The sequence below is a fragment of the Neopsephotus bourkii genome, unplaced genomic scaffold (assembly GCF_033783945.1).
Source record: "Neopsephotus bourkii isolate Nb327-2 ecotype Australia unplaced genomic scaffold, CSIRO-AGI_Nbou_v1 NB_1539, whole genome shotgun sequence".
NCBI lineage: Eukaryota > Metazoa > Chordata > Aves > Psittaciformes > Psittacidae > Neopsephotus > Neopsephotus bourkii.
This window is the reverse complement of record NW_026902015.1, coordinates 671,374-696,802: the sequence shown is the minus strand read 5'-3', so window position 1 is coordinate 696,802 and position 25,429 is coordinate 671,374. Positions and strand designations below refer to the sequence as shown.

Genomic DNA, 25,429 nt, shown 5'->3' with positions numbered 1-25,429 from the left:
AAGCGTCGGCAGCCGCTGGTCGGCAGCTGGCGGGGGTCGCCCCGGCGGCGCATGTACCCCTGTGGGGGTGGCGGGCCGACGGTGTCCGCGGCGGTGAGGGCGGGGGAGCATGGCCGACCCTGGGTCGGACAAGAGCAGCAAGAAGAAGACGGAGAAGAAGCTCGCTGCCCACGAGGAGGCGAAGCTGCTGGCGAGCTTCATGGGAGTCATGAACACCATGCGCAAGCAGGTACGGCCCCCCTCGCGGCGGCTATGTCGCGGCCTCCCGGGCAGGGACGCGGTCATTAATGTAAGCCCCGAGCCTCGCCCGTGCCGGTAGCGCTGCCCTGTAGCCAGGTCCTGCCTCCCGCCTGAAGGTTTGCTCGGGTTTTCCGTCGCTGGGGTTTGGCTGCGACGAGCAACCACACCGAAGGCGCTGGGAGGCCGGTACCGCCGAGACAAGGCCGCGTGTTGAGTGTGCGAGTTAGGCTGAGGTCCTCTTGGGTGCTGCTGTGTGCCGGCACAGCTAGTGTAACGAGTCCAGCTTTCACCTGGAACGGCGTATTGGTGCTGCTGAAGGCTGAAGACACAGCGGATCTGCTTCTTTATCTAATGATGCCATGCCTATTGTAGGGCAGGAATTAAACTGCGATTCATAGCCGAATTTCTCCAGTTAGGGGATTCACGTAGCTTTTTCAAGGAGGGGTGTAATGAGGATGATGCTGAATTTTGACCAGGAGCTCTTCTCTGAACAAATACTGTGAATGGTGTCAGTGTAGTGAAGGTGCAGGGGGAGCAGAGGAGTGACTGGGGCCATGGTTTGGTTTCACAGGTAGCATTTCTTCTACTTCATGCTGAATGCATCTGGGCATCACACTAAGAAACCAGTACAGGGCACGGGTGGCCTCGGCTTTACAAATTCTGACCTTTTGGGATGATCAGCTTCCTAGGTCTGTGATACAATGATTATTACAGATGACTCTTTTGATTACCAGTAGAGCAAGAGCTGTAACCAAAACCAGTCATACAGGTGTATTTCAGTTGAGCTGTCCAAACTGAAAGAAATGCTGACAAAAGCTTAAACTTTTGGTACGCTAGCAGAAGAATGGTCTGTGTAAGTCTGCACATACAGAATCATAGAATGGCTTGGGTTGGGAGGGACCTTAAGAGCTCACCCAGTTCCAACCTCCCTGCCTATGGGCAGGGAAACCTTTCAGTAGATCAGGCTGCTCAAAGCCCTGTTCAACCCAGCCAGGGAAAGGGCACCCACAGCTTCTCTGGGTAACCTGTTCCAGTGTCTCCGTTAGATGTATATACAGCTTCTAGCACAAGGAAACGGCAGTCCTTTACCATGTCACATACTCCAGTATGTGGTACCACAATGTTGTTCTGCATAAGGACCTCATCTTTCAGTATAACAGAGTGCCAACTCTCATCTAGTTACAAGTTACTCCAAACAGGGAGAGGGAGGATCGGGGTTAGGTGCTGTGAAACCTCAGTTGATGGCTTTGCGTATCCTGCCCAGTGGTGACCACTCCAGAAATTCCTGCATAGTTCATGACACTCATACTTCTTTTAGTTGTTTATAAGAGGAGGTTAACTGTGTGATTATACAGGATCAAATTAGGACGTCTGCAGGAGTCGGAGAAAAATGTACTAGTTCAGCTGATTAGCTGTGCTAAAGTTTAGCAGGATTTATAAGTAGTTCTTTCCTCTTGTACTTTTGATAAGTCAGGAACTATGCTGTGGTTATAAAACCTAAATATGATGCAAGTTAAAACTTCCCTGTGATGGAAATAGCAACATGCATATGGAGCACTAGCTATTTAGGTGCATTAGTTTAGTGCTGTGGGAAAATGGGCCAATTGGAAAACACAGCTAATTTTAAAGAGGCTGTTTTTTGTGAGCTAGTATCTAGAGACAGCTACCACAAGTATGGGAGTTTGAACTATGGACAAACCTGCACTTAGTACTGGTAAGATACTGGGGGCAAGTGTTTTAGTGCATAGAGGACTTGTCGCACATCTCCAACAAAATATGCCTCACGTCTTCGTGGGTTTTACAGAGCTTTTTGGCAGCATGCGGGTAAATCCTGTGTTGCAACTTTGCAGCTGGGTGGAGGTCAGCCAGGACTGAAGTAATTGGGAATGAAGATGGGACAGAGTTGCAAGGTGTTGCTGAACCTGTTATTTGGAAGATGAAGCACCTTAATGAAGCTCACCCTTGGGTGTGTCCTTTGGTTGATGTAACCCCATCTGCTGCCCTCCTTGAGGCCACTCAGTGACACCAGTGAGTCCTCCTGGAAAGAAATAAACACAATCTCTGAAGAGCATTAGTTGAAATGGAACAGTCACACCCAGAAACATCCCAGGAGAAGAAATGAAAATGAGCTGTTTTGGTTGACAGTTTTTCCTGCACTCAGAGAGGCCTTAGAATAGCCAAGATGCATCAAATGCTGAATTGAAGCACTAAATGTATCTTAGAAATGCAGTGTGGAGTGCAAGCAGTGTTTGCAAGTCTTAGTCAAGCTTGGCCACAGGATTTTCTGCTGATATGTGATCCTTTTTTTGAACCAGATGTGCTAAGAATTTCAGTTTAAAAGATTTCCTCTGAAACTTTTCTCCAGTGGTCTCTTTTTTTGTTGTTGTTGTTTCAATCCTAAATGGTTTGACGCTACAGATGTACAATGTTGTATGCCAATATACACAATGTACAGTGTTGTATGCCACTCCTCATCTGCTAATTAAACATTTTTTTCAGTGTATTATTTATATTGTTCAATGCATGCTTCTGAGCATCCTTTCCTTCAAGAAACTAAAACATCATAGGTCTATTTGAAGGATATGCATGTATAGATTATTAGTCTTGAAAGGTGTGCCCCAGATAATACTGTCTGTATGTGGAAAATGTTTTTGTGCTGTTCTAAGCAAGTATTATACTTCCTTCAGTAGAAATGCTCTTTCCTTGAGTTAGTATTGGGATGGGTGTAGGTAGATGTTTCTGAAAGCAGTGCCACGAACTTATGGTAGTAGTCAAAAATTAATTCCTGGTTTTAGGAAGCAAAGCTGCTCAGTTTTTCTTTATTAAGAGAGAGAATGTGATAATTAACTCTAGTATGGTATGTATTTATTTCAGTCAACACGTTCTTAGAAAGGATACCATTTGAGAATCTATTCAAATTGTGTGCTTTTTAGCCCAGTCCCTTCCTCCTCTCTCATGTCTTCTGACAAATTTTATGTCACTTTCCTTTTTCCTTCTAGTACATTCATACCTAGGGGAGAAACTAACTGCTTACATGCAAATAGCAATAGAAATACTTTAATTTTTGCTAAAAAGCAAACAGAACTACCTTTTTTTTTTTTTTTTTTTTAATCTGGAAGTTTAAACCATCACTGTCAGGTGTGATGAGTTAAAACTCTTCCATAGAAGTGGTATTTTGGGGATACAATTTCTTAAAAGTGTTCCACTGAATGCTTTGAATTTGTTCATCACTTTCACTCTGGTTGGGTAATCTGACAGCGATCCTCAGATAGGAGGTTTCTGTGAGGTTTTGAGAAGTCAGCAGCAGAGTAGAGAAGAAAGTCACTGATGAACAAAAAGAGTGTAATATAAATGCAGGGACTATATAAATAGTAAATAGGCTGCAGAGCCTATTACGTGAGGCTGATATAAATGCCACAGGAAAAACTTTAATCAGAGTTTGTTATTTGTGGCCGTTCTCAGGTATGTGTTCATGGGTAAACTGAACTTTGCTAGTTCTCCAGGTTACTGAGCTGAACTTTGACTTTTAGGAAGTCTTTTTATTACATAATGCTCTTGAGTTGTGTATATTGAGAAAAGTGATTAATTTCCATAAGCTGTTTTTAAAGGAAATATTGCTGAAGGATTTTTTTTTTTTTAATGCTCATCTTTGTGGGGTTTATTTGTCTGGCTTTTTTTCCTCTGCTTTAGAAAACTCTATGTGATGTGATTCTTATGGTTCAAGACAGAAAGATCCCAGCTCATCGTGTTGTGCTTGCTTCAGCCAGTCATTTTTTTAACCTGATGTTTACTAGTAAGTGTTTTCAGAATTTATTGATTACAAGCTTTTGTGATGATATCCTGTTAGACTTGTGGCTGACAAGCTGTTTATTTTACAAAAGCAGTTAATTTCAGGGTAAGCATAAGTGAAGATTTTCTCATTTTGTGTCTTCTTCCTTTCATCTTCATTAACCCTTCCCCTCATTTTCCCCTTTAACTCTTCTGATCAGGTCAACTGTTACTTTGTATGTAAACTGTCTTATTAATTGGGGCCCATAACACTGTATTAGAGCTGCTCTCTCTCTATCATAACCTGAAGACTGAGAGTTTTTACCCCCATGACAGAATTTCTCCATTGTTATTTACTGGGCACTTCCACATATAAAATGGGCTTTCAGAAGAGTAAACATTCTTGCCTTTATTCTGTCTTTACAAATTAAATTATGTCGTAGCTGTCTTACTTTTGCATGCCTTACCCGTGAACTGTAAAATTACTGTGCTATAAAACACATTAAAATTGAGTAGAAATAAAACAATGGTGCCTTCAATGGTCAGCTTCTAACTGTCTGTGAGCAAACCTACAGTGCCGTGTCTGGATGTGGGGAGCTCAGAGCTGTCTCTCATTACCAGCTTGAATGTGGAAATAGCTTTTGACACAGTCATGAAACTTACTCTCCAGACCCTTCACCAGCTTCTCTGCTCTTTTGTGGACCCACTACAGCGCCTCAATGTATGTCTTGTAGTGAGGGGCCCAGAAATGAACGCAGCATTCTAGCTGCGGCCTCGTAAGCACAGAGTACAGGGTACTTTGTACAATTACTTTATTTCCTACTGTTTGCAAAATGTACAATAACTACAGTGACTTATTGATGTAATTTGTCTTTTAATCTATTTGCAGCAAACATGCTTGAATCAAAGTCCTTTGAAGTGGAGCTAAAAGATGCAGAGCCTGACATTATTGAACAGCTTGTGGAGTTTGCTTATACTGCAAGGTAGTTTTGTTACTTAAAGCTGACACTTTTTCTAGGAAGCCTGCCAGTTGTAAATGATAAAATCTTAAAATAATGCTTTTATGATTCATCAGGTTTGTTACCATTACAGTACTTTGTTTACAGGCTGATGTGACTAGACCCTTCTATCCCTTTTCCCTTTTTTATTTAATCAGCAGGAAGCCCTACAGACTAAAAAGAACAGTAGTCGTTTCTATAAAGCAATTCACAGCACTTCAAGCTTTTAACTTCAGTGTTGGAGTCAAATGGTCTTTCCCATTGTTCTGAAATTCAGGCCCTTATTGGTATCAGCAGGGTTTCTCTTTATGGCAGTGGTAGTTATCACATAGAACCACTTCCAGGAGTAATAATACCTTAGTTTCAGGTCAGACAGGGTGGATAACTGTTCTGTGAACAGGATTTCCCTCCTATCTTGGGTTGTTCCTGTGGTTGTTTTCTTTTTGAAACAGAGCCTGTACAGATGACTAGGATTGTAAACAGTACTACTTAATAAGCTTTCCTGACCGATGGATGCCAGGCTTTTCATCTTTGTACTAATGGGATTAACTCTCCTTAGGTCCTCTCTTTCTCTCCTTTCTTTGAGATAAGGAATACCCTCTGTTGGTGATGAGAGACAGTCATTGTCACCACCCTAGTCATGTGGTTGCCTAGCCTGGTGCTGAAGCCCTTGTCTGTGCCCTGTGTACCTTCTCTGGAAGCACTGCCAAACTGGTTGTTCTGCTTCTGCATGCTGGGCCAATCAGCCAGAGCAGTCTTGATGATGAGTTTAGACATATTTTGCTGATGCCTATTTGGGAGCAGGAGACTGTCAGATAAAAGCTTCTGTTCACTTTCTGTTTTGTGAAAGGGGCTAATCACACAAGTCTGCAGAATATATGTGAAAGATTCTTGGGTAAAGAGCAGGGAGATAATTTTGCCATATATGTGAATTGGTGTAAGTTGCTTTTTTACTACAACAAAGTAGATAATTCCAGTGATGATGATTTTACACCTTCTGTTTTGCAGAATCTCGGTTAACAGCAATAATGTCCAGTCTTTACTAGATGCAGCAAACCAATACCAAATTGAACCTGTGAAAAAAATGTGTGTGGACTTCTTAAAAGAGCAAGTTGATGCTTCCAATTGTCTCGGTAAGAGAAATGCAAACTTTAAATTTACCATTTATTTTTTAACTTCACTTTTCCTGAAAAAAACAGTATTGTCTATTTGGCTAAATCCAGGCATGTAAAAATACTTTCACATTAATATTTTGTTCCAAATCTGAACTGTTGTCCCTTGCTGTAGGCAAAACAAATCTGACATCTGTTTTGCCAGTATCAGTGTCTCCTGACTGTGCTAGGTCTCATCCCAGCTTGGCAGAGCTGTGGGAGCTTATTGTTTGTTAGAGAATCTCAGCTGTTTAGTAAGGTGAAGCTTTCAGTTAATTTCTACAAAACTGGCATATCTTCCAGAAGTATAAGCAGGGTAAGTTTAGGTTACTCGTGGTTTTGGTTGCTCTTCATTTTGACTGAACTCCATAAATGTCATCCAGGCAGGTTTGGTATTAGTATGTTCTCTAGTCTTAATATGAATTTGGTGTTACAGAAAAGGTAAACAACAAGTAGAACTTTTTCATGCTTAAGATTTGGTGCACTTTAATCAGAGATTAAAGATAAACTTGTTTATAGGATTTCTTATTGCTGTCAATAGATCAAATAGGTCAAATAATTCTCCTAGTAACATCTCTATTATGTTACAGATGTTTATAATATCAGTAGGAATGTTTTGCGAGTATCTGAATTACAGTGATTCCACTGACACTTTGGTGCAGTTGTGGCTATGGCTCTGAAATGACTTCCGGAAGAAAGACATTACCTTCTAAGGAAACTGCTGCTTATGCTTGCTTTGAGGCATATTCCTTCCTCTGTGTTGCTTGAGGGTTTTTTGGTTTTGGGTTTGTGTTTTTAGAGCAGCTCAGGCCCATTGCAGCCCAGAGTTGGTGAGTTTTACCACACTTCATAGAATTATAGAATGGTTTGGGCTGGAAGGGACTTTCAGAGATTATCGGATTCAAACCCCATCTGCCATGGGTAGGGACACCTTTCACTAGAGCAGGTTGCTGAAAGCCCCATCCAGCCTGGCCTTAAACACTGCCAGGGGCATGGAGCATCCGCTTGCCACCACCTCCATATGTGCTTGCCTGGTTTCTAATGGGAAGGTTTGAAATGGTGCTGTTCAGTAGAAGTTGCTGTTTACACCTTTATGCAATCTTCTGCCCTTGCAGCAGCATCCATTTGACTTTTTTTGTGCTGACCTGTATAGAAAAGTCTCAATTCATTGTGATTCTTGAAGGAAGTTTGGAATTCATAGGTGACTGGTGCCACATGAGCAGATCAGGTTGTAAAACCTGGATCTAGTTTCTCAAGCTGTTCTGGTCAGATTTTGTTACTGGGATATGGCTCAGAACTGGTTACGGTATTGTTACGTGCTTCACAATGGGGAAAGAAACAGTGAGGAAGTAGTGGTGGAGGGAGTTAATACAGTAAGTGCTTCAGGTCTGATTCTCAGTTAGCTTGGGAGGGCTATGGATCAGCAGCTTGTGCTTATCTTAGTTTGCCTTGAGTTGCAGATGAACTATGACAGCATGTTTTTTAGAGAAAAAATAAAAGCATGGTAATAGTAAACTGAGGTTGCAAGTATCACTGAAATTACAGTAATCTTATTCTATTGTAATATATTAAAGGTAATTGCAGTTCAAGTTTGGAAGTTGTTTTGGTTTTCTTTTTTCTTAATTTTCCCCTCACAGGTATAAGTGTGTTAGCAGAATGTTTAGACTGTCCAGAACTGAAAGCCACTGCAGATGACTTTATCCATCAGCATTTCACTGAAGTTTACAAGACAGATGAATTTCTTCAGCTTGATGTTAAACGTGTGACACATCTCTTGAATCAAGATACGTTGACAGTGAGGGCAGAAGACCAGGTGAGATCACTCTTTCATACCAGCTGCGAGCACTGAACTTCACCATCTTTTTTAAAATCAAGAACGGATTTAAAGTATCCCAAGTCTGATGTTCCTACAGTATATGATGCACATTTCCACACATAGTGCCTGCTACGTTGTAGAAAAAAAGGTATATCCTGGCTTGATCAAAACCAAATATTAATGAATATCCACATTATATGTGTGGCTATTAATACAGAATCATAGAATAGTTAGGGTTGGAAAGGACCTTAAGATCATCTTGTTCTAACCCCCCCTGCCATGGGCAGGGATACCTCACACTAAACCATGTCACCCAAGGCTATGTCCAGCCTGGCCTTGAGCACCACCAGGGATGGAGTATTTGCAACTTCACCAGGCAACCCATACCAGTGCCTCCCCACCCTTACGGTAAAGAACTTCTTCCTTATAGCCAATCTAAACTTCCCCTGTTTAAGTTTTAACCCATTACCCCTTGTCCTGTCACTGCAGTCCCTAATGAATAGCCCCTCCCTAGCATCCTTGTAGCCCCCCTTCAGATACTGGAAGGCTGCTATGTGTGTGTTCTTTTACCAGACTAGGAAGAAAGAAGTCATAAAGGGAGTAAGCAAAACAGTTTCCTTTATCGAGATATCTCACGTACGTGAGCTGAATTAAGTTTGATGTACTACAGCAGTTGCTCCTAGTTTGGGGTTCATGTGCTATCAGTAAAAGTTGACTACTTCAAAGTGCTAAGCAAAATGCACCTTAATGGATGAATGTACCTACCTGAGCAGGGGCTCAGCTTGTTACAGAGAGGAATTGCTTTTGATGGAAACAGATGCATACACAAGTTAAGCTTTGGGAACTGAGGGACTTGGAAGCAAGATGAACATAACACTGAAAGCTAGATGGATTGCCAGTGGGGTATTGATGGAAGGCCTTTATTTGGGAAGTGGACACAAAAAAAAAAAACCCAACAACAAACATTTAGGTGGCTGAAAGGAGCCTGGACTTTCACTCAATTGAAAGTTGTAACCTGTGGTAGAAATTACTTCCACAATTATCCCACTTGGAAAGCTTGATTCAGCTTATAGGATGGCCCTAAGTGTTTTTTTGCCAGCTTGTTCTTCCTGCTGCAGGGAGATAGGAAGAGTATAGATACCTGCGCTGGAGCCCAAAGAGGTGATTGCAGCACTGTTGTAGCTGCTGGGTACTTGTAGCTTCTCAAATATTTTGAAAACAAACTGAAATCTTGCCTAACTAGCTATGCTGTTCTGGTGCTTGAATTAGGTAATTTAAGTTTGCATATGTCATTGTGAGTTGACTCATACCTTTAAAGTGCAACAGAGGGATCTCGCAGCCAAGATGGTATGTGTATCCACTTAGATAAAAATGGATGTTTCCCTGACTGTGAAGTTCAGCTTATACTGAAGAAACCACAATAATTCGGTGAATCTGCTGCAGTAAAAAGCTTTAGTGAAAAGAGGATTACTAACAGGGGGGTATAATATCAGGTGATCTAATATGATAACTGGCTGGTTACAAGTATAAGTACAAGTTATGTTCAACATCTTGCCATGTGCTGGGAAAATTTCAGGTTTCAGGGCAACATTCTCAAAGCTGGAAGTGGTGTTTGATTTGCAACCAAAATTCCCCACTTTGAAATTCACATTCTTGAAGTTCTGTTGGTAAGGTAGCATAGCATGCTTTAAATTGGCAGCAGTGGTAGAAATTTTGTGTAGGTAATATGGTAGGTAATTGTTAAAATTCCTTCAGGAAACTAGCAGTGTGCAGTATGAAACTGCAGAAGTTTGCCAGCAATACTATAGCAATCTGATTTTTCCAGGAGTACTGCTACAAAGTTGATGTTAGAGTGGAACTTTGGTGTGAAGCATATTTACATTTAGAAAAAAGAAGAAAAGGAAGGTAGCCTTAATTACCAAGTGTCCTGGTTTTCCTGCATGCCTGAGTGTCCCTGCTGATGAAGGGATACCATGTTCCTGTCCCAGTCATTCTGTTGAATTTTCTTAGCTGGCGGAATTGAGCCTTACATTTATTTTTTTAAATTTCTTTACTCTCCCTGGTCATTTTACAGAATTTTAGCTGAGATGGTCTAGCACTTCCTCTGAGTAACTCTTAACTCTGCCTTTCCGCATTCTATCTCAGTTACTCACCACTGATTGCTGTGATTAGCTTCAGCTACAGGACTAGGCATTGACTGTGTTAGCACTCGTAATGAAGTCAGTGCTGACTGTGAAGTGGCAACGTAGTAGATAAGCTTGATGTGTCTGAGAGCAGTGTGGAAGTATTTTGGTACATAGGTAATAATGGATTTTCATCTCATTAATTCCTGACCCAGGCAAGATTTGTTGGTAACCTTCCCTGTTCTGTCCTCCCTACCCTCTAAGAAAACCCATTATCATTTCCTGTAAAGAGGAGACTGAGAAGAGACACGCTGAATGGTAAATTTATGATAGTGTGTAGCTAAAAGCTTTAATTTAAATTGTTCCTTAAGGCATAAGAATAGCAATTTATTTGGATCCCCAACACTATGATTTAGTAACACAAGCAGTTTGTCAGCTTAAGAGACTGTATCAAGTAGAAGCTATTTTATGTAGTAGAAGCTGTTTATGAAGGAGAAGCTATGTTATGGCATAGAATTCAAAGCATATTAGACTTCATCTTGTTACAGGGGTTACTCACATAAATGTGAATTGCAGATTTATGCTTCCCATTTAGAGGAGAAAAAAATTGAATATCTGAAGTAATTGTTGGGTTGGTTTTTTTTCAGGTTTGTAGATGGGTTTTATTCTGTGGTTGTGTATTTGTTTTACTTCATGTCTGAGCATTGTCTTCTAGGGGCTTTGGTTGGTTTGCTGGGGTTTTTTTGAATATGGTGATGGATCCCCACGTACTAAAACATTAGTATGAGTTAATGTTCAACAGGCAGAAGAAGCAATTTGGAATATTTGTTATTTGTCTAACTGTGTGGTGATTACCTTATCCTTTTCTTGTCTCTTGTTTAAGGTTTATGATGCAGCAGTCAGATGGCTGAAGTATGATGAGCCAAATCGCCAGCCGTACATGGTTGATATTCTTGCTAAAGTCCGATTTCCTCTTATATCAAAGAACTTCTTAAGTAAAACAGTTCAGGCTGAACCACTTATTCAGGATAACCCAGAATGCCTTAAAATGGTGATCAGTAAGTTGATCTCTACCTGAAATCTTTTATGTTCTGAACATTTAAAACAATATACTGTGGAATCTGAAAACTGTTTTCTGTAAAATGCTCTGACAATGCTTTCACCTTAAATTCATCTGACTGTTCCCTCTAGGATGCTTTGTTTAGTTCAAGTCGGATTAGCAGATTAGCATGTAAATAAGATGCAATTTATGTAACAGAGTGTGACTTTCTTTTCTAGCAAATGACACCGAACTCCATGACAAGTAATGAAATGGAGATTTTGTTAATGAGTCATTAGGGTAATTAGAAGTGTTAGTATACCTTTGAGAGAGGGGAGTAACTTCAACATTGTTCATGTCAGCACGTGAATTAAAAGAAATATTTTATCTCAAAATTCTGATTATAAAGCTTCCCTAAGCAAATTAGAATGTTAGGTATATGTTGCACTGCATGTATTTCTAACAGATACTGACCTTTGAGCCTACAGACAGTTGCATTCTCGAAGTGCAGATGAGATAGGAAGCAAGCTTCCCTTCTTAGGAAACAGCTTTTGTGGAATGTTGCCATCTAAGAAAGAAAAGCCTAGATGTTGATAAATTTCCTGGAAAGAAGTTTTTTCATTCCAGTAGCAATTACCTAGTTGGCTTCATTTTAGTGTAGAGCTGAAAATGGTATGCAGTTGTTTTCCCTCAGTCTCAATGAGCAAGATTCAAATTAACCTAAATGTTGGTAAGTATCGTACTTGATGACAGTCAGCATCTCAGTCATACTTCTTGTGTGACATGGATTTGGGTGCACTGTTTAAGATAGGGATTTTTATTTGTCTGGTATTAGTGGCTTGTAATGTCACTAACATTTTTACATTCTTTGGAACATTTCTTAGGAGAATGCTTATTTTTGTAATACCACTTGTAACATATTTTGCATTGTCAAGCTAGAACAAAAGTGAGGGGTTTTCATGAGGTAAATGGGCTAGAGATGCTTTCCTCGTTAATGAGAAATTGGGGGGCAAGGAGCCCAGCATGGTTGACTTCTCACTGCATTCAAGTCCCTTCTTTTAATGTTAATATTGTCCTCTTTAGGCTCCCAGTTTTGCTATTCTTTTTGTTTGGCTTGTTTGTTTGTTTGTTTTGTAGTTTGTGGGGTTTTTTGGTGGGGGGGGTGTTTCCTTTTGCCTCTTTCACTGTGACAAACTCAGGTGCTTGCTTATACTGGCTAAATGAGCTCACCAGTCAGCTGGTGTACAATAGCAGTCTATATCCATGTCCTGTTTTCACATGGAGCAGGCAGTTTGAAATAGGATGTTCATCTGGGTATGCTCCCATCCTCATGTACTGCTGTGCTGCTTTCCCTTTTAAATCAAAGATGTATAGGTATAATGTAGAAACTTGGTTTTCCCCCTTTCCCTTTCTCTTTCCCTCTCCTGTCCTCTGCAACATCCCTTTCATTTATGAGCTACACCGGATCTACAACACTTGTTGTCCTCCTTCTAGGTGGGATGCGATACCATCTACTTTCCCCAGAAGACAGAGAAGAGTTAGTGGAAGGTACACGGCCAAGAAGAAAAAAACACGATTACCGCATTGCTTTATTTGGAGGCTCACAGCCCCAGTCCTGCAGATATTTTAATCCAAAGGTAATCGTTACCTCAGAATGCATTAAGATTCACTGCTTGTAATCTTACATGTTTTATTTGCTGATAATATTAATTAAGACATAATGATCTGCAATATGCTGTTAGGAAGGATGTATTCCCTGCCTCTTGGGGATACAGTTGGAAAAGTATGGTTAATTAGGTGTTTTCAAATCTGTGTACCTAGATGTAATACTTCCATTTGAATAGAATGGTTATGTGTTTTTTATTGGTAATATTAGATACAGAGTTTTGATAAATCCGAGTTGAGAATTGATTGGTATGTGCATCCCACAGCTGGAAATAAATAAAAGGTCACTGAAGCATCAAGCAATCGCATAGGAACATATGAAAGTCTGTAAGCATGTGCATGCATGTATGTGTTCAGATGATAAAGCAATTTCTTTTTAGCACAAGTTAAATTATTGGCTTGTATGTTAGTGTAGAACCCAGTTTTAGAGTGCAAGGTGGCTTTTCAGTGCATTTGTTATAAATATGCAACCACTTCTAAATCCCAATGGTTCACAACTTTGTTTCTTCCTAAAAGTATATAAGGAGAAGAACTGGGAGCCAAGTATTATGTAAGTGGAAAAGAGTGAGTTTTCTACAACAAAAAAAATAACTTAAGAGATGGCTAATGCAGAGCAAGCAAGCTTTCCCTGAAACTTGTTTCCATGTTTCCTGAATAAGATCAAGCCACAGGCATGGTGTGTATTTCAGCTATGCAGACCAAATGTTCTAGAAACATCAGCTGCATGCAGAAGGATTATCCATACTCTGTTTTACCAGGCAAGCACATGCAGTAGTATAGAAAAAAAAGTTGCTACATAAACATCAGTGCTCTCAAGTTATGGGATCACATACATGTAATATTTTGTTGCAGAAATTCTTGTTGTCCTAACTCAGCATAGTAAGTGCTCTTTGTAATTTCAAACAGTTTTGTGTGAACTTTATAGTCAGTGTGAGCCCTGTCAAATTGAATTCAGAATGAATGAGCCCTTGGGATGTGTTTTAAACTCATCTTTCCCATTCCCTTTATGTAAGATAAAATTGAAGCCACCTTTGAGCACCCTTCAAGGCTGGAGGAGAAAAACTTACCAGCTTTGCTGACTTAGTTTGAGAAACATTGAATATGTATTTTTATATAAATAATCACTACCTTTTTTCTTCATGCACATACTCGAGTAAGATAAACAGTACTCCAGCCAGGGGTGAGGAGGTGAGGGTAACAGCAGGTAATTCTCTCCTTTCTAAGGTCTGAGCTGGGGAAACCTTTTACGAGGTTATTTATGCTTTTCAAACGGTTGGTTTTGGCATTTTAACAAGTTGTAATTCACTCAGTATGCTCTGACCTTTCTTTTATTAGAAGGAAATCAGATCAAAGATTCTTTCTCTTGCTCTCCAGTTACTTATTTTGGAGCAAAGCTAATTTTAGGCAGGATGGAAACTAGCTTTGAGGCTTATTATCCCAGTCACTTAATTGGCAACAGTATTATCAGTGTAGTGTGCATGTGGTCTCTTTACCAACCTAACTGATAAGATAAATTCTGTAAGTGCCTGATGTTGGTGGTCAGAACTCAAAAGATGGGGGGGTTTACTTCATCACTCTTTATAAACTAACATAACTTCTCCTTCCCTTCCCAGTTGTCACCATGTATTTTCTGAAAACTTAATATTGTTTGAAAACTAATAACCTCAATGCATGCTCAATGGGAGCGACAGGTGTAAAGACTTACAACTGAAAAGAAAATTACATATGTAGTTAGGTGATCTTCAATCAGACCTAAACTATTATATTACACAGTAATCTGTTTTGTGGACAGAAAGTCATATCTATATAAGGCTTCATTAAAGCATAGAGTAAAATAGCTTAATCTTTTTTCGTGGACTACTTGTGTGCACGTAACACCAAAAAAGAATGCAGTTTGGAAGAAATTTTGCAGCACTGCCTCTGATCAAGCTTTATAGCCTTGCATGTAGACTGGTGTGGGGGGGGAGGGAGCAGGAGAGGAAAAGGGAAAAAGTAGGTAATTGGAGATCTTGATTCTAACAAGCATGTCTTCCTTAAATGTTTTCCTAGTGTGTTTGTATGCTTTCTTGGATATTCTTAGCTAGCCTGTCATGTGTTGTTGAATAGCTTTCACTTCATTTCCAACTCTAAGCTATTTAAAGGTCTTTTTCTGATGTTTTGCTCATGTATCTGAGTTTGATCTTTAACTGTGACAGTGGCTTCTTAAATGCAACAAACCAAGGATACAGAACCCCTGTTAAATTAGTATAGTGTGCATGTAAAATAAGTGTGGGATTGAAGGCTCCAATGCTTCAGACTATGCCATGTTTAACTTGCTTTCATTAGTCTTATCAAAAGATGATAGGAGTGTTATAGAGCAGAAAATGAAAGTTGTGTATGTACTTTTGCAAGGTTAGGACCCTGGGGAAGAATTAACATTTTGTTTGGTTTCTGTTGAACTGATTGAATAGTAACCTATTCCTTCACTTCTGATTTTAATTAAATTCAATAACTCAATTAATATATCAGCTAAAGAAACAGTTCAAAACAATGGTTATGTTTTTTCCTGAAAGTATTTTCTCAGTTGTAATGATACAAATGTCAATAATTAAAACACTGTAAAACTAGTGCAAACAATTTTAATTTTCACTAATTGTGTTGCACACAGAAATAGTTTCTAATGCTGTTCTTCATTTCCCTGTTGTCAGAAAGGATTCTTTAAATAAGAATGGATTGGATACTGCATGTTATTTGTTAAGGCTATTAGCAGTACTATTTTAAGTCTCTATTTGTCGTCTTTGTTGCACTGTAACTGATATTTCTATTGATGCATGTATTTCATCAAGAGAGCAACAGACAGATGCAGACGGGCATAAAACTTGTGGAGCAACCTAATCTGGCACTATTTTGAGTAGGCGTGTTTTCAGAACTCTGATAGAAATCCTAGATGTTTTATTAACAGTGGTAGGAAGCAGTTTCTTGCAGAATTTTCCACAGATTTTTTTTTTAGCTTCTTCTCCCAACCCCCCCCCCCCCCCATAAATACTTTCCATTTTAAGAATTCGTGATAAAAATTTATACATGACTTTCTGGGATTTTTGAGGCAGCAGTATTCTTATTCTCTTGAAACTGCTGTCTCTAGGAACCAGAAATGGCTGCAAGTTTTAACTTCTTAACAGTGCACAATTCAGCAACAGCAAGTAAAAAGTAACAGATGCCTACCAGTGCTCTCTTTATGAATAAGGGAACCAGCATACCTTTTATGAGGAAAGAGCTGTAGTCAATAAGCTAGTAGTGGGGAGGCTGTCCATACTATGTACACCTGCTCTTCTCCCTGACAAACTTGAAAGAGCAGGTATCAGGCGAAAACAACAGAGAAGTCTTGAGTGAATGGAGGTACTTTTTCACGTGGCCTACGATTACATGTGCCATTCTTGTCACAAGGTCTTGTGCCTGTAGTTCAGACAGTTTTAATAAGTGATTAAATAAATCAGTGAAAGAGGAAAAGAAAAAAGCTTTTCAAAAACTATTAAATGCAAAGGTACAGCTTCTGCCTCTGGTGTCCTGCACCACCATTTGTTGAAAACAAAGATCAGCAAGGAAAAGTGTCACCACAAGCTTATCTTGGTCTTTCTTTCCCTACTCACCCCCAATAAATGAGGTTTGCCACTGTCCAGGGCAGTATGGATCCTGACTGTGGCATAAAGCAACTCTTCAGCATAATTCTTAAGTGTGTAAAAAGCATAAACTGAAATCAGTTCTATGTGGTGCCGGCTAGCACTGAAGAGCATTACGAGAGAATGACCTAAACTGCTTCCTGCTGAAAGAGGAGGATACTGCCGAATATGCTCAGGTTATGGCTTTTCACTTGATAAAGGTGTGGATGAAATGGTAGCTATGAACTGAAGCCATAAGTGGGTCAGATCACACCCCTTATAACAGTAAACAACAGGATTTTTTGTAAAAGTGCCAGAAGTTTGAGCTAGAATTGTGTTGATCTTGCACGATGCACTAAGACATTTTCTTAAGATTTATGCAGCTATTTATTTTGCCATGCTGTAGTATGGCTTTCCTTTCTAGGATGCCCCAGGACCTGTTTCTCACCATAAAGGGCCACATGCACCTGCCAGCTCTTCTTGATATGGGGGATGCTACAAGAAAAGATTGTAAGATGTTTTGGACTATAACATGCTCTGCCTTTCTTTGAACCCCCATGTAGGAGTCGCTGTTCTTCCTCATTGACTAAGGTGTTTGAAGTATGTCCTTGCTAAGAAAATGTAATGATGTAACGTCTTGTGTGAATCATTCCGATGAAGGTCATTCAGCAGGTTGAGCTAGACCATCTTGAGGTGGCACAGATAACAGTTAAGGTCCCATACTTTCCTATTCACTACAGGACCACAAGCTGTGCTCATGGAATATGTGAGATGCTGTTACTCAAGAAATGTTTCTTGTGCTGTAATCTATCTTGGTCTGCCATCAGTTGCTGAGTTTGGTGTTCTTACGGTTTTGGGTAGCATTACTGCCCATATTTGATACTTGCTGATCTTGCCAATCCAAGCAAGATTCAGTTTCTAGGCAACATGACTGCCAGTATTTGTGATGGAGCATTGCCCTATTTCTTATGCTATCAACTGTGGATAGCAATAGATCATTTGTGTTTTGTAAATTCTGTAAATAAGCTTCTAGTTGTCATGGTAATAAAGTATGTATCAGAGATTTTTAACTGAGTTGCTTGTCAATTTGGATATTATCTTCTTTTTCCATTGCCTTTGTTTGGTGCATTCTGTATTTTATTTTATTCTTTAGAAAGAATCTGTTACTATGTGTAAAGATGTCTTTTTTTTTTTTCCATTCCTATAAAAGAAAATGCAGTCCTAACTTTACTGATCACATGCATTGTTTCTGACATGATAGCAGCAGGAGGTCAATTCTGTTGGGGAAAAAAAACCACTGTTTTTCAGGGAAGCTGTACTGGGTGCACACAGGGAATGAGGGAATAGAAATGCATAATGTCATGGTTCGTTGCAGCTAACTATGTCTGTGTCTAAGAGATTTTTTCAAGAGTACGCCTGAGGAGTATTCTTCAATAAACAGTATTCATGTGTGTTTTGACAAGGAACTTTAAAACTGAACGTATCTAAATCTCTATGAAAAGCTCTGTTTGAAAACACTCGCTGTGCAGGTAAGTGTTATAATCTATTAGACATTACTTGTTCTTTGTAATGCAGGATTACAGCTGGACAGACATCCGATGTCCCTTTGAAAAGCGCAGGGATGCAGCTTGTGTCTTCTGGGACAACGTAGTTTATATTTTGGGTGGTTCCCAGCTCTTCCCTATAAAGCGAATGGACTGCTACAATGTGGTGAAGGATAGCTGGTATTCCAAGCTAGGACCTCCAACACCTCGAGATAGCCTTGCAGCCTGTGCTGCTGAGGGCAAAATTTATACATCTGGTGGTTCAGAAGTGGGTAAGACACTAAAAATCTTTAAAACAAACCAAAAAAATAAAAAAAGGCACAAAGACCTGGAATTTTTTCTGGTTTTTGCATGACTGTTGAAAAGAAGCTGCACGTTGCCATGTTAGCCTAATGAGTTTATTTTTCTATATTTAGGATTTTTATCCTCCCCACAATCCAACAACCTATTTCTGTTGTGTTTTTAAAATGGTTTCATTGATTGAAATGATTAAAATTTACTTTAAGCATCAAGTACACTGCAACTCTTCAGAAAGTTAACTAGGGACAAGGAAATAGATTTTGGCAGTCCCACTCAGCTCATAGCTTTACTTCTATAAATGCACAGAACTCAGCGTGGTTTAACGTTTTCTGTGATGTATGACCAGAATAGCTGCATTTTGGCAATGGCATTCGTTGTTTACAACATATGTTTGGCCTGATAAGGCCTTTCTTAAGGAGAGGAGGGAAAAAAAGGTGTGTGGGGGGAAGCACTACTGCTTTTTGTAGTGAAATGATACATGTCCCTGTGAAGGAATTTGTCAGTTTTTCAGTCAAATAACAGTGTTGTCATCTGATAGTTTGTTATTCAATTGGTTTGCGTCAGTAAATGAAGGAAAACTACTTTAGATGTTAGTACTCATCATGGTTAAAAAAAAAAAGAAAAAAAGACCATTGGGGTTTTTCTTCCAAAAAAAGATGGGCGTTGCTGGGTGTTACAGCAACATTTTAAAATCTATTTTGTCTAAATCTGATACAAACAAATCAAAGGTTTGAATGTAGGTATGCTGTACCCAAAAAATATAGAGCTTTAAAAACAGCTGTGTTCTGTAGGGAGAAAAAAAAGGAAGTCAACACAAACAAAACCTAGAGCCAGGAGAAATTTTCTCTTAGATTCTTTTGAGTTCTGCCTTGCTGCAGAGGGAGGTGAGAAGAGGAAAAGAGGTCATCATCGGTGCTTAAGACTGAATCACATAATGGGAAGTTAAGACATTTAGGTAATGTTAGCTGACTCCTAAAATACTTTTTAAAGGGCTGATGTAGCAGCAGATTAGGCAGTTCCTACCCGCCACCTAGTGTGATAACTGTGAAATGGCACCTTTCCCATTAAAACAGCCTTGCATGGGGAAACTTGGAACACTACGAAGTCTGGTAAATCTTGTAGTTTCCCATGCCTGCTCAGGAGGGAGTATGATACAAACTTTGATTGTATAGTTTATTTTCTAATACATCGTAATTAGTTAATACAACTATAATGGAAGTTTTAATTTAGGAGTTTTCTTTTAAATCTACCATTGCACATTGTCCCTTTGCTTCCCATAGATATTATTCAAGAGAGAACAGTAAAAGCTAAAAATTAATAATGGAGTTTATTTTGCCTGTACTTTTTTCTTCTTTGGAACCCACTGAACACTGCTTTTCTTGGAAAAGTGTCTATGCCAAATCTAGCATTTTCTGCTTTGAAGCATGCAATTATGTGAAACCATTATTTGCAGAAAATGCTGCAGTGTGTTTAGCTGTAGAGGAATCTAAAAATTGCATGATTTTTGCACTGATTGAGGAGTTTGGAAAACTAATTACTGTGCCAGTCCACTACAGAAAACAGGGCTCACTTCCCCTTTTTGAACTCTTGGGGGTACTGTTTCATTTGCAATAGCAAGCAGAGTTTGGAAGTTAAACATACTAAATTCTTCCACTGTATTTAGGTGCAGGAAAAAATATTTAACATTATACTGACAGCATACTGAAAATGAATCTTTTACCTTTAAAAAAATAAAAGACATTAAAGACAGTTCTGCTGTTACTTCCCATGGATGAGAGATTCTACAGCTTCAGAGCAATAAGGATGTGTATTTACATCAAGGAAAAAATATGTCCCATTTGATACAATTCTTCATGATACTGAGCATTACATGGTAGGAGTAAACAAATGCAGTTTATAGAAGTCTGTTCCTGGTTTTGGATCTAGAAATGTAGTATTGTTTTGAGGGCTCAAGTCCCCAGTTGTGAGTGCTGCTAGTGTAACACACTTAAATTTTTATAAGCAGAAAGCCAAAGAAATAGAATCACAAGACAAGGCACCTTTAACTGTTCTAGATGAATATATGTATTGAAACAAAAGGGGAGAAGGATCCTGGTTGTTTTCTGAGAAAGTTATATCCATCCTTCTCTGCTTTGGCTATGGTTCATGAGCATGAGTCTTTCAGTTCCCATCTAACTTCCCTAGAAAAAACTGCTTTTTTATTTCGGTAATAGCTTTATTTGCCCTTGAGAAAGTAGTACACAGACTTTGCACTTCCAGAAAATACTGTCTCCTAGTCCCCAGGAAGAATGTAACATGGTGAGGGGTAACAGTTTTGTGGTTGCTAATAATTCAGGAGTGGGTTACAACATAATGAAGTTCCAAAGGCAACAGGTATTCAGGGAATAGGGCAAGTCACATTGCTTAGAGAAAAAAGACTTACTTGAATCCGTACTAAGTTTATAAGGCTGGTTTCATCTTCACATCTGAAAATTCAACATATTTCTAAGTAGTGAGAGTAGCAGGAGATTATGGCAAATGATTAGTAATCTATATACATTTTTGTTCAGTGTTTATTTCCCTCCCCCCCAAAAAAAAAACAAAACAAAACCCCACAAATAACAAGCCCAAACAAAACCCTCATCATTTGTTTCTGGTTTTAAACACAAATAGCAGTTTTATAAACTTACTTGCATATTTTGAAACAAAAGAGTCCAAAGAATTACAAGTAGGCAATTTCTGAATAGCCCAAGTTTTGAGTTGGTTACTTTTGCTTTTGGAGGTGGGAAAGCAGCTTTCCCTTTTCAATGAATAAATTACTGTTAGACTCTTCTCTTGAAAGACAACCATAAAATTAATGCCACTTTGGTGGGTTTCTGTTTTTTTAAGGAAATTCTGCACTGTATTTATTTGAATGCTATGACACAAGAACAGAAAGCTGGCACACAAAGCCCAGCATGCTGACTCAGCGATGCAGCCATGGGATGGTGGAGGCGAATGGTCTCATTTACGTGTGCGGAGGAAGCTTGGGAAACAATGTTTCTGGAAGAGTCCTAAATTCCTGTGAAGTCTATGATCCAGCCACCGAAACGTAAGTATTAATTCTGATTATTTTTGGTCACTTGTGGCTTTACTTGCTCTGTAAATAACTAAAGTATGGATGAAAAATTATATGTGGTAAGGACTTTTCCTGAGTTAACCTGTAATAAACAAGTTATCTGTAGTTTCACTTAAAAGGCAGTTTTTCTTAAGCAGCTTTTTTCTGCGTTTATTTTCCTAATGCTAGGTTTTATTTATTTGTTTTATACTTATTTACTAGGAACTGTATAGTGAGTTTGCCTGTTTGGTTTTCTGTTTCCCTAGGTGGACTGAGCTATGTCCAATGATTGAAGCGAGAAAGAATCACGGTCTCGTGTTCGTGAGGGACAAAATATTTGCTGTGGGTGGACAAAATGGCTTAGGTACTTGAATTCTGTCAGTTCTCAAGCTGGTCACGCTAGGTTTCATGGGGGCCTTTTTTCTTCTGCAAAGCATTCATTCTGCTCTGTTCAGCTGAAAAACTTTGAGCAGTACCATAAAACATGTCCTGTTTTTGTGACACCATTGATGCCTTCTTTCTTCCAGCTTCCTGCTTTACTTGCTTATTTTTCACTCTTTTTTACTAATGACAGTACTCCCAAACCCAGATACGCACCCAGACTGTAGCCCAGTTCTGCAGTAGTTAATATGGCTAAAACAGTCATCTGAGTAAAGCTTGATTTTAAATTTTTTATTCATCATGTATTTTGAGAGATTTCAGCATTCTTTTTGAGACAGGTGTAGCTATTATTTGAGGTACTTCAGTCTAAAGACTTAAAGCTAGTCAGGCATTTTAAAGCAGTGAAAAAGTGAAAACTTCTTTGACTGCCTTAGCTTTGAAATATGACTTACTGTCACCAGCAAGTCATTTATGATCTGCCTGTCTACTTGCCTTTAAAACTAGAATAATATTTTATTTCCCAGGAGAACTGAATTTTAATCACATAGGGTTTCTGAAGTGCTTTTTTTTTTTTTTTTTTAATGGAAAGTTCTCAGCTGTGAGGTTTATTAATTACCATTTATGGTAATTGGAATATCTGATTTCAGATTAACACTATTTTAGAATATAGGTTGTACTTAGCTATTAAAACTACTACAGAATGATTGATTTCTGATGCAAAAAATCAGGAGATGCTTTTTTTTTTTTTGCAAATATATTAATCACTTATAGCCAGAGTTGCCATTTTGCTAAATGTTATTCACTGAATGCTCATTTCAGAAGTGTGTACTATTGAGCAAATAAGTTAAAGTATTATTTTGCAGTTCATATTCTGTAGCCTGACTGATTAATTGTTCATACTGTAATATATGGGGAAGAGTCATATCTGGGGCAAAATATTTGTACCTCTTAACATGATATAAAGATTTCCTAATCTCTCAGATCTAAGAATTCAGTACTGAAAATGAAAACTGTGACCCTTACTACAATTGTTAAATAGGGATAACAGGATGTTTGCAGATATTACTACCCTGTTTCCTATAGAAGCAAATCTTAGTCATAAAATCTACTCTTCCCTAATAACTTCTGATTCTCTTGGCCTTTTCAAAAGGACTTGGGCTTTTAAACTTGACTGATTTTAGTATCATAATGAAGAGAGACATCCTGCATCAGCAAATGACCAAATTTAGGTAAAGGGTAGTGGTGACCCCTCTAGAATAAAATGCTCTCACTATAGGAAAGTTCCAGGTGGATTCCTGAGTTTTAGTCACTAGCCACAAATCCAAAAGGGGTTTGGTATTGTTAGTTCTTCTGCTCATGAAGTAACATGTTAGAATCTCTAGAAAGCATATAATGTGAAATGTTACATCTCACTTTTAGTCTCCTTTTTATTTTTCTCTGTCTCTGTATTTACAAAATGGTAAAACTCCAGTTTAGAAACCTGTGCCTTTTAATCTAAACCTTGAAAATAAACTAAGTCAGATCGTTTGTATGCTCTAGTTCAGTCCATGGTATGATGTAATAAGCAATTATCTATTTCATTGCTTTGTAGGTGGCCTTGATAATGTAGAATATTACGATATCAAGATGAATGAATGGAAGATGGTGTCTCCAATGCCATGGAAAGGTGTAACAGTGAAGTGTGCTGCTGTGGGACCTATAGTCTATGTCCTGGCTGGTTTTCAGGGTGTTGGTCGATTAGGGCACATTCTTGAGTATAATACTGAAACAGACAAGTGGATAGCTAACTCCAAAGTCCGTGCTTTCCCAGTGACAAGTTGTTTAATCTGTGTTGTAGACACTTGTGGGGCAAATGAAGAAACTTTAGAGACTTGAAGACCCATAGGCGATGCTGAGACATTCTTCGAGGACTTGGGGAAAGATAGCTATTGGTGCTTTGCTTCCATGTTTTACTGAATCTTGTTAAACTGAGTAATAGGAAAAACTGAGCTGCAGTCTTTCAATTTGTATATACGGCATATTGTATTATATGGATTTCTGTCATGCCCATTTTCTTGTCTGTTTAAGAGATGGGGATGTGTTTTGAGAATCTGCTTATCTAGCTGAGATCATATGGCATATTCCTTTAAAAGGACTGTGTGTGGCCTTGTCAAAAACAGACCCAGTCCAATTATTCAGAAAAACTCAAAGCATTTGATGAAGATAAGATTTCTGGTTAAATGACACTTTACTGAGCTCAGTTGCAGAGACTTCTTCATTTAATAAAGGTGAGTAAATGCAGCTTGGGTCATGAGAAATGATGAGCAAAGGATCCTCTCATTTATACCTACCTGCAGAAATCTTGCTAGGATGCAATGAAGATTTTTTATTATTATTATTATTATTTTTCCTCAGGAAAGACCAAGGACAGCAGTATAATAAATGATTCCCACCGTGCATGGGGATAGGTTATGCAGCCCTCTAGACCATAACAACTGGCCCTCCTCCAGTGACTGACTTCCACCATTTGCATGACTGCTTATTGATTTTTAAAGTTAGACGGGCCATATATATATAGATTAGATAAACACTTTGATAATGACCTCTGGCATTTTGGGGGGCTTTCACGGAAAGACTTATTTTTATTTTTATTTTATTATCCTGAGGTAAGGGGACAGTGGGGAAGTCCACAATTATTGTGCACTATAATTAGCAAGTTGGAAACTTGGGATTAATTTTCAATGTATCTTCCCAGGTATCAGACTGTACATACTGTGGATGCCAAGCTATGACTAAAGATGGGAATAGGAATGGGAAAAAAAAGTCAATACAACAAATGTATTGATTTTTCTTCTTGAAAATGACTTTTTAAAATGGCATGAACCAAGTCATTAAAGATATTTTCTAGAAGTCTTCTAAAGTTGCACATGGTTATTAATGTCTGGTTTGTAAGCATATAGTTCTGTAGATGTTTGCAGCCAACAGAATAGTAACTTTCCTCCAGTGTAGGAGTTCAGCTTGTCCAGCTGTGGGTGTCAATTTGTGTACATCTTCCAGCTCCTGGAAGACTATAGAGTGTATGTATGTCTGTCCTGCTCCTATGCTAGCTTATTAGTATCTTCACCCTGATTTTGTAACTTCTCTTATAATTTGCTAATTTTGCTCATTTTCTATGAGACTATTGAGTGAACTTTAAAAGCTGGTGCTTACTTACCTGTACCTTGTGCATTGCTGGTGGCGTGGATTTTTAGCCTGGTTTATTTCTGAGGATCTTCCATGTGCCCATCAGTAGTATAAAAATCCAGTTTTCAGTCAGTGCTGCTTTGTAGACATCCTCTTGGTTTTCTTCCTCATCCCGACAACTCTGCATGTACAGGACTGCAGATGCACTCATAGCTTAATAGCAGTTCCTGCAACTCAGTTCTTTATTCAGGAGAAAGTGAATGTTGTCTTTTCCCCCCACCTTTCCATTTTTCTGAGCCACAAAACAAAGGTGTCATTACTCTAACAAGCAGCTGGAGTCCGCTGTGCACTTCTCAGAGTGTACAGGCTCTATGTTATGTCGTAGATGCTTTTAAAATTGTGATGCCCCCTCTGACTTTATTTTCAAGCTACTGAAAAGGGAGCTACAACGGAGGAGCAGATGGCTGAACCGTAGCTTCTAGATAGAACAAGGGGCGCTCTCGGTGGCAGGGCTGTTTGCTCATTAACGGC

The 25,429-nt window shown here is 39.0% G+C and overlaps 1 protein-coding gene and 1 long non-coding RNA gene across 2 annotated transcripts; one reads left to right on the top strand and one right to left on the bottom strand.

The window, feature by feature from the left end:
• KLHL7 (kelch like family member 7) lies at positions 1 to 24,625 on the top strand. Its single transcript, XM_061370328.1, has 11 exons — positions 1 to 229; positions 3,931 to 4,033; positions 4,898 to 4,991; positions 6,015 to 6,139; positions 7,795 to 7,970; positions 10,980 to 11,154; positions 12,630 to 12,772; positions 18,011 to 18,251; positions 21,148 to 21,349; positions 21,622 to 21,719; positions 23,328 to 24,625. The coding sequence occupies exons 1-11, from the start codon at positions 110 to 112 to the stop codon at positions 23,609 to 23,611; spliced, it is 1,761 nt and encodes a 586-aa protein (XP_061226312.1). The 5' UTR covers positions 1 to 109; the 3' UTR covers positions 23,612 to 24,625.
• Positions 21,136 to 25,270, bottom strand: LOC133221450 (uncharacterized). The gene is made up of 2 exons (XR_009728005.1): positions 24,930 to 25,270; positions 21,136 to 21,407 (listed from the first exon to the last, which is right to left on the bottom strand). It is a non-coding gene; the product is annotated as an uncharacterized LOC133221450 (long non-coding RNA).
• Positions 25,271 to 25,429: the final 159 nt, after the last annotated feature.